At 34.5% G+C, this 14,236-nt stretch overlaps 3 protein-coding genes and 2 long non-coding RNA genes across 7 annotated transcripts in view; 2 read left to right on the top strand and 3 right to left on the bottom strand.

The window, feature by feature from the left end:
- Positions 1-11,834, bottom strand: part of lasp (LIM and SH3 domain protein Lasp) — a 44,424-nt gene extending 32,590 nt beyond the window's left edge. The window contains exon 1 of the mRNA XM_028320601.1: positions 11,592-11,834. Within this exon, the coding sequence (XP_028176402.1) occupies positions 11,592-11,660 (69 nt within the window). The 5' untranslated portion in view covers positions 11,661-11,834. The remainder of the gene's footprint in view (positions 1-11,591) is intronic.
- Positions 609-1,411, top strand: LOC114364433 (uncharacterized). The gene is made up of 2 exons (XR_003656845.1): positions 609-991; positions 1,080-1,411. It is a non-coding gene; the product is annotated as an uncharacterized LOC114364433 (long non-coding RNA).
- On the bottom strand, positions 1,270-5,638 carry LOC114364430 (uncharacterized). 3 transcript variants are annotated; one of them, XM_028320599.1, is made up of 3 exons: positions 5,149-5,638; positions 2,466-2,671; positions 1,270-2,338 (listed from the first exon to the last, which is right to left on the bottom strand). In XM_028320599.1, exons 1-3 carry the CDS (start codon positions 5,478-5,480, stop codon positions 1,434-1,436), a joined length of 1,443 nt encoding a protein of 480 aa, XP_028176400.1. In that variant the 5' UTR covers positions 5,481-5,638; the 3' UTR covers positions 1,270-1,433. The 3 variants fall into 3 exon arrangements, with proteins under 3 accessions (XP_028176400.1, XP_028176399.1, XP_028176401.1); XM_028320598.1 differs by lacking the exon at positions 5,149-5,638 and adding an exon at positions 2,886-3,374; XM_028320600.1 differs by lacking the exon at positions 5,149-5,638 and adding an exon at positions 2,886-3,352 and having other exon boundaries at positions 1,474-2,671.
- Positions 3,388-4,453, top strand: LOC114364434 (uncharacterized). Its single transcript, XR_003656846.1, has 2 exons — positions 3,388-3,939; positions 4,028-4,453. It is a non-coding gene; the product is annotated as an uncharacterized LOC114364434 (long non-coding RNA).
- Positions 11,835-12,016: 182 nt separating the features above from the next.
- On the bottom strand, positions 12,017-14,218 carry LOC114364445 (uncharacterized protein PFB0765w). Its single transcript, XM_028320617.1, has 4 exons — positions 13,978-14,218; positions 13,191-13,817; positions 12,893-13,111; positions 12,017-12,799 (listed from the first exon to the last, which is right to left on the bottom strand). The coding sequence occupies exons 1-4, from the start codon at positions 14,173-14,175 to the stop codon at positions 12,017-12,019; spliced, it is 1,827 nt and encodes a 608-aa protein (XP_028176418.1). The 5' UTR covers positions 14,176-14,218.
- Between the last annotated feature and the right edge of the window lie 18 nt (positions 14,219-14,236).

Below are 14,236 nucleotides of genomic sequence, written 5' to 3' on the forward strand. Positions count from 1 at the left end.
AGATATTTACATGATTCGTTCACAATTATTATTAGTTTTACATATATTTTCAAGTTTTATCAAAAGAAAAAAATTGGAAACTTCTCCATTACGATTTTAATGCATTTTATTTATTACGATGGACCATTACGGAGAATTTATAATTTAATTTTAAACTTATTTTTATACTTTTGGTACGTATAAATAGGTATTTTTGCGCTTGAAAAACGCTCAGAGAGAATTTCTGTGACAATCTAAAATCCAAGCAATAAGACAGCTGAAACGACTTTTTTGTTTTGTAATGAATCAGTAACAACTTCGCCGACAATATATTGCACGCCAGATAATAACTTTTAAATAGCAACATTACAAAATTAAAGACTAATTAATAATTGATGAAATGGTCTAAAAATAAACGTGCAATTAAATACACTTTCGTTCATACAACAAATTGGGATATTTGTTACCTTCACATGTTTTTACCGCCCCAACAATATTGTGGCAGCATTATTTTTTTTCACAATAGTGGCAAAGTGGTCCACATTTTTTTGAGTTCATGGACCACTTGTTACGTTTGACGTAGTTAAGTAATTGACATTTAGTACGGAAATATTGGCGAANTTATTTTAATAATATGTGCCCCATGCTGAGTAGAGTACTCAAAGTTATTATTCCTTGGCCTGATATCGAAATGATCCGTAGCAACCTACCTAAATCATTCCAAAAATATAAAAATACAAGAATAATATTCGACTGTGCTGAAACTGTGATTGAAAAATGTAAATGTTTAAAATGTAGAATATTGACATACTCTCAATATAAAAAAAACAATACAGCCAAGTTTAATATTGGAATAACTCCTTCTGGACTTATAACTGAAATAAGTGCATCTTATGGTGGTCGAGCATCAGATAAACATATTGTAAATAAATCAGGAATCTTAAATAAATGCGAGTTTAATGATGGAGTGATGGTGGATAAAGGATACAGGATTGAATCCGAGTGTAATGAAGTTAGTTAAAGATATTAATTGAATAGTTAGTACAAATGACATTTGATTAATTATGCAATGTATTTACATATTAATGTTCTTGTTACAGCGTCTGCTTCAGCTTGTCAGGCCTCCTTTCTTGAGTCAGAAAAAGCAGATGACCAAAGAAGATGCAATCCGCACTGCAGAGATTGCACGGGCAAGAGTGCATGTTGAGAGAGTGATACAGAGATTACGACAATATAAACTTCTATGTGGACCATTACCATGGTCACTGGCGTCTTATTTTGATGATATATTAATTATTGTTGGTGGTCTTACAAATTTGGGTCCACCAATTATTCACATTGATAAATTTATGTAGTTATTATATAATCGGAAGGGAATTTTGTAAGAGTGGCAATAAATTTTTACAGTGAATAAATAATTTAGTACACAGAGTTGTATTTATTTTTATTCAAATTCAGTCATAATTTGATCCATAGTCGTTAACTATTCTAGGAAGAAATTTCTCAAAATAAACATTAACAAGACATACACAAATTTCCAAAATATGATTTTCATCAAATGAAACTCTTCTTACAGCTAAATCTTTTCCTATTTCAGAGTAAACTAAATAATCACAATTTGTAATACCTGACAATAACATGCCTACTTGCATTTGAGTATAATGCTGAGTATTTTTTTTCAAATTTTGATTTTTATCTAATATAGGAATTGCATTCATTTCTATCAGTTCATCTGCAGTTAAACGAGTTCCTTCCTTTAATGTCTTAATCTCAATATTTGTAAGAAAATTTCCATCTTTATCCATGGCAGTACCGTCTAGACTTGCAGAAAGCCATGGTAATTCTGGTCGAACCAGCAATCCAGACTCTAAAATCATGCAGCTATAACGCTCTGCATATAAATCTCTTGCGACTGCTTCACAGCGAAGGCCTCTGATAGTATCTTCATTCCCAAGAAAATTACTGTGAAAAACCTCTTGATATCTTTTATCCCAATCAGCATTTTTATTAGAATAATAAGTAAACTGGGCTCTCGCTTTGGAGGCTGTTAGTCTTACTTTTCTAGCTTTATGCCAAAAAGGAGTACCCTGCTCAGCATTGATTATTTCTGTACTTTGGTCTAATGATACAGCTACATATCTGTTGTAAAATTCAAATTCATTTACTTTACATGTCTTCAACTTTTCTTCAGTCAGTTTTCTTAATATATTTATTACCCGCCACGAATTAAAAGTCAATAGTTTTTCAGGAAATTTTGTCTTGTCTACACTTCTACTAATTACCCTTTCACCATTATCAACAACTCCATCACCTCTTCGCATTAGACTTGTAAATAAAGAATATTCACTGTTTGGTGCGCCTGAAATAAACAGCATAATTTTAGAAACTTCATTTTTGTTTGTAACTGTCCATTCAATCTGAAAATATAATTTTATGAAATTGATGTTTTCCAGGTAGGTGCCATATTATGCTTTACAAGTATTTACTCTGTATTAACTTCATTCTCCAACGACTTTCCATCTCTTCAGTGACTTCTGGCATTGTTTTCACATAGATGTCCCTCTGTCCTTTCACATGGCACATTTCAGACAAAGATTTTGCTTCATATTCCTTCAATGCTGTAGTTTTAAGTGTACCCCATTGTTTCTCAATGTCCGTACAACTCAGGTCCTCCAGATCTGCCTCCTCAGTTCTGAAAAAGATAAAAATAGCTAATCATTTACAATTATGGTCTAGTACTTATATAGGTAAGTACTTTACATTATCTATTACCTGACTGTAAAATTGTTACAGACAGACAGTCAGAGTAAATTAGGTACCTACTTTAACATTATTTTATAGAATTCATAGTGCATATGGATGAGGATGGACAAATGGATATAAAAGTAATTGACCAATTTACAAACCTTGAGAGATAAAGCATAACAGCTAATATGTGTTTACATTTCTCTGAAGCTCCAGCAGGACAATCGCAGACCTTTGTGACTTCTTGTTCATTATCACCAACTAATCTATTTCCATATTCTTGAGATACATCTATCCACAGTTTTATAATGGCTGGATGTTTGGAATTTAATCCCGACGTTCGTAGTACCAGTGCTTGTACATGAATTACGTTATTATTTTTCTCTTTTTTTCCAACCGAAATCACCATTCCACTCCGTAATAATTCTTCACCAGAACGCATTGGTTTTGTGTATCCTGCAGACGCATTAATTACATCGACTATTGACAACATAATTATTGTCTTAAACAGCAAAATGCCACGTAAATCTTATTTGTATTTATTATTTATGTTTTTCCCTGACGTTAATTGTAACGAAAACTGTCAAAGTGTCGTTCTTAGACAGCTTCACAATTTTGACACTAGAGGCGCTAGTTAGAATCTTTGCATCGCCAATNGAAACATTGGTGACTTGTGTTAGTGAATTGGCCTTAGATGCTCCAACAAATAAGAAAATGTTATCTGTAAGAGACAGAGTTATTTTGACAATGGTAAAAATTAAACAAAATATGTCATTTAGAGCCATTGGTGTTTTGTTTGGTATAAACAGGCAGACATGTTCTAATTATTTTAATAATATGTGCCCCATGCTGAGTAGAGTACTCAAAGTTATTATTCCTTGGCCTGATATCGAAATGATCCGTAGCAACCTACCTAAATCATTCCAAAAATATAAAAATACAAGAATAATATTCGACTGTGTTGAAACTGTGATTGAAAAATGTAAATGTTTAAAATGTAGAATATTGACATACTCTCAATATAAAAAAAACAATACAGCCAAGTTTAATATTGGAATAACTCCTTCTGGACTTATAACTGAAATAAGTGCATCTTATGGTGGTCGAGCATCAGATAAACATATTGTAAATAAATCAGGAATCTTAAATAAATGCGAGTTTAATGATGGAGTGATGGTGGATAAAGGATACAGGATTGAATCCGAGTGTAATGAAGTTAGTTAAAGATATTAATTGAATAGTTAGTACAAATGACATTTGATTAATTATGCAATGTATTTACATATTAATGTTCTTGTTACAGCGTCTGCTTCAGCTTGTCAGGCCTCCTTTCTTGAGTCAGAAAAAGCAGATGACCAAAGAAGATGCAATCCGCACTGCAGAGATTGCACGGGCAAGAGTGCATGTTGAGAGAGTGATACAGAGATTACGACAATATAAACTTCTATGTGGACCATTACCATGGTCACTGGCGTCTTATTTTGATGATATATTAATTATTGTTGGTGGTCTTACAAATTTGGGTCCACCAATTATTCACATTGATAAATTTATGTAGTTATTATATAATCGGAAGGGAATTTTGTAAGAGTGGCAATAAATTTTTACAGTGAATAAATAATTTAGTACACAGAGTTGTATTTATTTTTATTCAAATTCAGTCATAATTTGATCCATAGTCGTTAACTATTCTAGGAAGAAATTTCTCAAAATAAACATTAACAAGACATACACAAATTTCCAAAATATGATTTTCATCAAATGAAACTCTTCTTACAGCTAAATCTTTTCCTATTTCAGAGTAAACTAAATAATCACAATTTGTAATACCTGACAATAACATGCCTACTTGCATTTGAGTATAATGCTGAGTATTTTTTTTCAAATTTTGATTTTTATCTAATATAGGAATTGCATTCATTTCTATCAGTTCATCTGCAGTTAAACGAGTTCCTTCCTTTAATGTCTTAATCTCAATATTTGTAAGAAAATTTCCATCTTTATCCATGGCAGTACCGTCTAGACTTGCAGAAAGCCATGGTAATTCTGGTCGAACCAGCAATCCAGACTCTAAAATCATGCAGCTATAACGCTCTGCATATAAATCTCTTGCGACTGCTTCACAGCGAAGGCCTCTGATAGTATCTTCATTCCCAAGAAAATTACTGTGAAAAGTACAACTCAGGTCCTCCAGATCTGCCTCCTCAGTTCTGAAAAAGATAAAAATAGCTAATCATTTACAATTATGGTCTAGTACTTATATAGGTAAGTACTTTACATTATCTATTACCTGACTGTAAAATTGTTACAGACAGACAGTCAGAGTAAATTAGGTACCTACTTTAACATTATTTTATAGAATTCATAGTGCATATGGATGAGGATGGACAAATGGATATAAAAGTAATTGACCAATTTACAAACCTTGAGAGATAAAGCATAACAGCTAATATGTGTTTACATTTCTCTGAAGCTCCAGCAGGACAATCGCAGACCTTTGTGACTTCTTGTTCATTATCACCAACTAATCTATTTCCATATTCTTGAGATACATCTATCCACAGTTTTATAATGGCTGGATGTTTGGAATTTAATCCCGACGTTCGTAGTACCAGTGCTTGTACATGAATTACGTTATTATTTTTCTCTTTTTTTCCAACCGAAATCACCATTCCACTCCGTAATAATTCTTCACCAGAACGCATTGGTTTTGTGTATCCTGCAGACGCATTAATTACATCGACTATTGACAACATAATTATTGTCTTAAACAGCAAAATGCCACGTAAATCTTATTTGTATTTATTATTTATGTTTTTCCCTGACGTTAATTGTAACGAAAACTGTCAAAGTGTCGTTCTTAGACAGCTTCACAATTTTGACACTAGAGGCGCTAGTTAGAATCTTTGCATCGCCAATAAACAAGTGTTCAATGCGCATTTATTTATTTTTTCGCGAGGGAGTGACACGGGTAGTATAAAAGCTATACAGGGTGGAAACGATAAGTGATCTCACTCGATTATTTCTAAACTACACAAGATATCAAAAAACTAGTTACTGGTCCTGAAAGTGCTTCACAAGCTCTATCAAACGGTACCAATAATAGGTTACAGAATAAACTGGATCTATCCGAAAATTAAATGTTTCTGGCTTCAGATCAGTAACCAGTAAAATAACGTGATAATTATCCTTTCGAACCCTGTTCATGTGTAACTGGACAAATAACGAAAAATAGGCTTATTTCACAAAGCTAAAAGTTTTAGAGTGACAAAGCACCCAGAGTCCTTTCAGATAAAACTAATTAGAGTATTAATATAGTCGCTATCCATGGCGTTTAATCAGTTAATTAAAATATTAGCTAAAAATTTTCAATAAAAATAAATAAAATAACTATTACAAACTACTTAAATGTGGGGTGATAATGTGCATCCAATAATGAGCATGATGATGATGTTTTTCTATGTAATGGATCATCATCTAATGGTAGGCAATCAACACTGTAATGAACTAAGCCATTGTTTAAGTACATACAATTTAAACTAGTTCATTAAGTTAATAGCATGATATTAACTTTTAGAATAAATAAGTTTAAAAAACATGCAACTCAAAATTCTTATGAAGTTATTTTTCGTGCCAACTTTCTACTAAATTGTTACAAAAAAATTAATCATAGTAATTACATCAGAACTTTAATTTTAAAAATAATTAACAGAACAAAGAAAGAATTCATTGAGAAATATTAAGACAGTGCCTTTTGGTATTTGAAAATTCGTATAATTTCTGTTTGGAAATCATGAATAAATAATTTAGCAGCTGACTTGAGGACTACCTATCTACACCTGGCGCATATTTATCGCCCATAAGTTAAATAATCCATAAAAAGTGATAATAAAAATACCTGTTCTCCAACAATCAGGAATGTAATTTCTCTACATATTCGGAGTGGATACCGACGTCCGCCAAGTTTTCTATGATATAACTAACATGCTTTAATCTGAGGAAATTAAAACTGGTATTACCAGTTCTCTAAGTATGGCCAATTTGAAATGAGGTCTATCTTGACCAAATGAGGACATAGCAGAAATTTTGCATTAGTTTTTGACTAATTTAGTTTTCAAGATAAATAGTAATTCCTCTGTGGTTGGATTTAGGGTGATGCTTCTATTTTCGGCCTAATCATCACGATCCATCAGGTGAGGAGACGCAGGTCAAGAGTTTCTCTAGGGTAGTAAAAAACTTTTTAGAATAACAACCATGTAGTTTGATGAGTTTTAGGGAAGATATTTTTAACACGCTTATAAATACAGACGAGGTCACAGATAGTGACTAATATGAGTAATTGTGATGAGGTAAACAAACATAATAAGTTGATTCATCTTCCTGTGCCCGTAAACACAATTTGGTACACATTTTATTGAATTAGGTACATTGACATATCATCATCATTAAAAAGATGGAATTCACTTAGTTTGGTAATTGTATGTTGGAGAGTGAATAGAGAAAATAATGTAAACAAAATGGATGAAATAAAGAATGGAATAAAAAGTGTTGATCTTTATTTTACGTTTTTTTTTAGCAAAATAAAGTTTTTTTTGTGTGCAAAACGAGCATAATGGCCCAATCATGAGGCTAAGTGTGGCATTCGATTGCCCTGCAAAACTAACTAGATTACTATTTTATTGAAGTTTATGGTTTACAGAAAAACTACTTTTTTCAATTATCTTTTGATGTTTTTATTTATTTTTCCCTAAAAACAGATTTTGTCTTCTTATCCACCCAGATGAGGGTCTACATTTAGCATGATGTAAGGAAATTAAATGAACTGGTGTCTAGTCACTGGTAATATCCTGTATGAGTCAGGAATTAATATACAATTATGAGTTCGTACAATAAGGAAGTCGAAATGGGTTCTACAACTAACAAAATTTCCCATTTGTATTACTTGTTAATCCAGTTATTTGCTGGTTAAGTGTACAAGTGTAATAGAATTACACACTGTTTTAAATTATTAGCTGCAAACAAATTACTGACTGATCTGATTTTTTTTACTAGTGTCTCCAATATGAAGTGAGAATTTTCTGAAAATAATAATGTTCTAAACCAATATTACAGTATTTTATTAGTTAAAATTTTGCTGAAGTAAATAATTCCTTGTATTGTTCGTTATAAATTCCATACTGCCTCATACCACACGAGTTATTCAACTCTGTAAAATTATACACAGGTGTTTCAATTAACATTTATATTGCCATCGATGCATTCTTTTATGACAATAATAGTAACAAATGGGAGAAAGGTCTATAAACTGAGAAAATAAGTTTAAACTACAACCACTTGTAATACAGAAAAGTAATAATGTTTTTTTAGGGTATTAGACCAAATAATGTCAAGAAAATAAGGGTTTAAAAAAGTTACATGTGCGTTGAACACTACTTTAAAATGACATTTCCATACTAAAATGTCAATTTAAACCAGTGTGTTCAACGCGCATTTAGCTTTTTGTGCAAAAGGGCTAAGGGGGTTTGTGTTTAAATCTTTAAATCTTCAAGGGAAGAGTTAAATCTTTAAATGCATAGTGTACATAATAGCAAAATGATAAAAGTACAAGCTAAAAAACATGAAAAATTTATTCACAAGTTTCTTATCTCCGCAAACTAGGTGCTACCTCACAAGAAAAGGTGATAATTGCTTTCTTATCATACTACAGCATTATATCACTTCTTATCTGCAAATATTCTTGAAGATAAAGGAGTAAACAACCTTTATCTTTAATTAAAAAATATTTCTTCATCACCAACCATTGGCAAAGAAATATGCTATCATACCGCCTCTGGGAACCAATATTTGAATACAATGCAAAGTATCTGACCCAAGGTCGCCCATTGCCTAAGATGCCTCTAATTGGACCCATTTATGCAAACAGGAACCAACCCACACTTTGAGTGAAATTGAGTTAAGTACATAGATGGCGCACAAATAACGCATTCTATCTTCAAAAAAATTATGGTACATTTTTAACGACTAACAACAGAGATACAGCACTGTCACTTGCGGAACCAACCCGCTTTGGCCAACTTTTAAAAACTATAAAGAACTATACAGCATGGTCCCTAAGCACTTATTTAAACTAATTATGCAAACTAGAACCAATGTTGGTTGGTTCCATTTAGCAAAAATTGTTACAAAATTTTTATAACTAACAGAACCACCGATTGTTTGCTTAGTGGAAATCAGGTTAGTCTTGAAGGAACCATGTAGCATAGTTCTTGATAGTGTTAAAATTAAGCTATTTAAAAATAAAAAATCCGTTCTTATCGTTGCGTTTGTACCTTTATCATAAAAAATGTCTTAATAATAACAAAATTTGATGAATAAATTTATGCATTAAAAACTCTACTCGAAAAAGATGAAACGAAGCAGTATGAATAGTATGATCTTATGACCTTAGCCTGTTCTTCAAAACGAAATAACGACGTTGACAGCTCATGAATGAGACGATTCTCGATGACTCTCGAAAACAGCTTGTAGACATGGCTCAGAAGTGAGATGGGTCTATAATTTATTCTTCAACAAGGTTTTGTCGCCTTTTTTGAAGAAGAGTATCACCACATTACTGTGCCATGCCGTAGGCGTTTTTTTGCTCAAGGATGACAGAATCAAACAGCTTCTGAAGAATCTTTAGTACCGGCGTCCTCTGCTTTCAGAAGCTCAGCCGTGATTCCATAATCACTCGGTGCCTTGTTATTTTTCAGCTGATTGAGACCCATTCTAATCTCGTAAAGGCTGACGTCCGGGATATCTTTGGTATAGTGTCGGGTCAATCTAGCTCTTGGGTTTTCAGCTAGATTTGTGACAGGTGTATGTACACTCGTGTATAATTATCCGTAGAACTTCTCAACCTCTTTCAATAACTCAAGCCCCGACGAGATGTCACTGCCATCCTCGGTCTTCAGCTTGGTCAGTAGGCTTTGGCCAACAGACAGATCTCATTCGAACACTTTAGTTAGAGCCCTTATTACGCTCATTCGCCTCTTTTATATGGTCTGTATTATANAGGGTTTTAGTTGGATGGACGCTGGGCGGAGCGTAGAATTCATCAATCGATACCTCTCGAGCTTGGGTCTGATATTCAATGTGCCTCTTACCATTCGTTGATCACTTCCTGTTTTGACCGAGTTGATCACAGATACATCATTTAATATATGCTTCTTCGTCGACAAGATGAAGTTGATCTCATTTTTTATAGCGCCATTGGGATGCAGCCATATCCACTTTCTCTGCTTTGGCTTCCTGAAGAAGGAGTACATCATAAAGAGGCTCTCCCTCTCCATAAAGCCATCCAGCAGTCGGCCACCTGCGTTCTTCTCGCCGTACCCCAATTGCCCCACTTTCAGCTCACTATCGCTTCGTTTACCCAGCTTCGCGTTGAAGTCCCCCATCATAACGGTAAAATGGGACCGGGAGGTATGAATGGCTCTGAAAATATCCTCATACATAGTATCTACTTCGTCGTTGGGGTGTTCCGTGGTCGGTGCGTATGTATATACCTGTATGACCTCCAGCGAATACCGTTTGGTGATTCTGAGTATAAGTTACGCTACGCCGAAACACTCTCGATCTGGACCTGGACCACGTTGTTGACAAGGGACTTGTGGACGATAAACCCGACACCACCCTAGGACTGCTGGTCGCCCTCCCGGAAATAGAGCAGATTTCCGGATTTGAGGATTATGGTGTCCTCCCACTCTCTTCGGACTTCATATAATCCTACGATATCCCACCGCAACCTGCTCAGTTCTTCCTCGAGTTCGGCGAGCCTCATGTCAGTCCGCAGTGTGCGAGTGTTAATGATTTCCAGGGCTAGAGATCCGTCCGGTGCTGCAGGAGTTTTTGTCGCCTCTTACGACACGCCATTCATGACACGCTGTTCCTGGTAGGGACGAGTACTTATTCTTTATGGCCGTTCCCACACGGCACAAAGAAGTTAATATACAGAAAAATATCAGAAGCAAGGCCGTGATGACAAAAAATGACATGGACTTACTTTAGCTTACAGGAAAATCTATATCTGAGGCTAAACTAACAGAATATTAAAAGTATTCTGCATCTAATACCGAAACGACACACACAATTTCTACAAAACCCTGAAAAGTAGCAACATAGAAGACCATATCGACAGTATTACCGGTCCTATCGATTTTGAGGTAGAAGACGATAATAATAGTGATTTTAGTTTGAAGGGTTCGTGATTCCAATTCACTATCTAATAAAAGGCATTAAAATCTATATTTTATATAGAATGACTTTTAATTTTAGATATATCACAACAATGAAATCTTACATCCATTTTGCAAGAAGGAACTAAGCAACAAAAAATGTTTTTGCAAGAAAGAACCAACCGGTTTTTAACGATTTACTTTAACTTTAACTTTACAAAATTTATAAATCTGATATTCCTAGAAAGGCTGCAGTATCCCACATAAGATTAACAAGTAATCATTCATTTATATATTATGTATGCATTTTGCGCACTCTTTTTACAAAAATCTCATTTTCTCGAAACCACCCTGCTGTGGGTTGGTTCTTGTTTGCATAAATGGGTCCAATTAGGGGAAAGGTCGAGATGTACAACGCGGCTTATAGTGCGCCCGCAATGATATCAGTCGCAATTTATATAATTTAGTGAGTCACTCGGACTGTCCATTTGATGTACCGGTCAACCACAATGAGATCCAAAATGTTGACATCACTACCGAAACGTTACGAGGGTTAATAGCCCAACAACGGAAGTGTCTGTTTTATTTTAATAACCGTTACATTTCCGTGTTACAAAAACTTTACAATAAAGCAAAAACGAAGAATATTACCTTGTCTAAACATTTCAATTCCTCCGTGGGATAAACTGTTTTCTCGCACCTTGCGCAAGTTTTATTCATTTTGAAAGTTTTTTCACACACAGAACACTAAAAAACAGATGTACACCTGCTTCACAGAGTAACACAAGTTTTCACAATTCACAAACAAAGTTTAGTTTACTTTTCATGAAAAACACTCGTGAGCACGATTCTCGTTGCTCTCCCCTACGCGCATGCCAAAAAAATGACAAATGGCGGCCACCGTTGGTGTTGCAAGAAACAGAAATAAAAACTACTACCAAGATCTACTACTGAATGATTGAACTACCAATGAACTTCCGGTTATCCGGGTTGATTATTCAAAACGAAATCAATAAAACAACTATGCTAGTTAATTAAAATAAAATATATTGAAATAAATAAACATACTAATAAATCTACGAACAAAGACATTTCTCTCTTTGTAAAACAGCCAACGCTTCGTTAAACAATTGCTTCGAAGTTTGAATCATATCCGTTAGATGATTGTAATCTTCTTGCTTCTCTTCTTCAATCATCTTTAGTTTATCTTCCATGATCTTAAGTTTTTCTTCTGATAGTTCGAGCTTGTATTTTAGATCCTCTTTATCCAATGAATCGTAGTCGACTGGTTGGGATTCAGATGAAGACTCGCTGGGTTTCTCGGCAACAGCAGTGATAGAAGAATGCTTTTTTGTGACAGAAGTTGATGTCATACCAAATTCATACTGCTGTTCTTTAGCCACAGAAGTTTTTGAAACTCTTGATGCTCTTTTGGACTCTCTCAATGTCTTTACTTCTTCATCAAGAGCAGCAACTCGTCTTTCTAGCCTGCGCTTCTTCTCTTTAAGTTTTCGTTGAGTGATCTCAAGCTCTTCCCATTTGTGACGCTCAGCATCTAGCCTCTCATTAAGAACGACCACCAATTCAGACAACTTCTTAATTTCGTTGTCAGTGGCAGTCTTCATAGGTGTAAAGAAGACACTTTGTAGTGAACACTCTTCGTACCTCAACAGTTGAGCTCTCAGTTCGTCAATTTTGGCTGATTTCTCAGTCGCTTGTTTCCTGAGAGCATCTATTTTGGCGTCAGTATTTTTCATCAGTTTCTGATACTCAGCCATTTCACTGTTCATTTTGTTCATTTTTGCTGTGTTTTCTTTGAGTATTTCTTGATAATATAATTCTAGGCTTTTGATTTGGTTCTGAAATGGAAAAGTTCTTTTTGGCATAGTGGTAAACAAGAAGGCTAAGAAATAAAAGAAATAAAAATATGAAGGTACAATATACAAACTTACTCTTTGTTCAGTAATCAACAAATCATCATGATTGCTTTTTTCCACCAATGTTTGCATTTTTTGTCTAATGGTGATTGCATCACATTCTAGATTCCTGATTCTGCATTTAGCTCCATCCAACTTCTTTTTTATGTCGTGATTTTCCTCTTTTAGACACTCGAGCTCTTTCATCGACATTTCCATCTCTTTCTTTCTTTTATTTTCTATTTCTCGTATAATCTGAAACAGATTCCGCTATAGAAGTATTGACTAACCTAACTATATGTTAAAAATCAAGAGAAAGCAGAGAGATTGTCACCTGAGTTTGATCCTTTCTCTTAGCATCAATCAAATCCTTGTGCTTTCCATTCAGCTTCTCTTCCAGCTCGCTAATTCTCGCTTGCAACAATACTATTTGCTGTGCCCTACCTTTCCAGCCAGCCAAATCATTCTGCAGTTCTTTGATACTTGTAAACTTATCCCCAAGTTCTTGCTGTAGAATTTTTGTAGCAATGAGGATATCGTTCTTCAATTCTAAATTTCTATTCTTACTATCGTATAACTTTTTATTCACCGCATTCAGTTTATTATTAAGATCTTTCAGTTCATCAGAGGTTGTGTCCGGCGGTTCTTCTTTACACAGACACATGTCTAATTTCTCATTTTCTTTGTTAATCAAGTCTAGTTGCATGATTTTCCTTTCAAGGGCTGAATTTTTTGTTTTGTAGCCTTCTACTTCTGCGACCAAATGGCGGTTTTGCTTGCACAGTTCAGTTATTTTAGAGCTGATAATTCCAGCGGATTTTGAGGATATGGCTGGGCCTGTGCCAGATATGATATCGCGGATGCGCTGGTTTAAATCAGTCACAGTTTTATTCAATTCTTTAATCTCTTCGTCTTTAGTAAAGACGCATTTGCGTAGTTGATTGTTCTCGCATGTCATAACCTGTGATTGAAATAGAAACTGATACATTCTACCTACATAGTAGGTACTTACTTAACGCTAACTTTGCCCCTCATCTGGGAATCGAACCCGGGTCCTCTGGGTTGAAGCAGGTGGTCTTACTACTAGACCAGAGACCGTTATCATGGTTTTGGTTACGTACCTTTAATTGCTCAATTAAATGAGCATTCAACTCCGGAGGATATAAAACATCATCAGATTCCGGCTTATCAAGGGCCGCTAACATTTTGAGCTTCATCTCATCTGTCTCATCGATCTTTGCAGCCAAATCAGTAATCTTTTCGTCTCTTAGATTTGGCTTAGACCGAACTTTGGTCGAAGAACTCATTTTCTTACTCATTTTTTCTACATTCGATTTGAACAAAATTATTAAACTCGTAAAGGTCAAGATGAAAACGCCA

This window comes from Ostrinia furnacalis, unplaced genomic scaffold (genome assembly GCF_004193835.3).
Source record: "Ostrinia furnacalis isolate ACB-3 unplaced genomic scaffold, ASM419383v2 OfSCF7415, whole genome shotgun sequence".
Classification (NCBI taxonomy): Eukaryota; Metazoa; Arthropoda; class Insecta; order Lepidoptera; family Crambidae; genus Ostrinia; species Ostrinia furnacalis.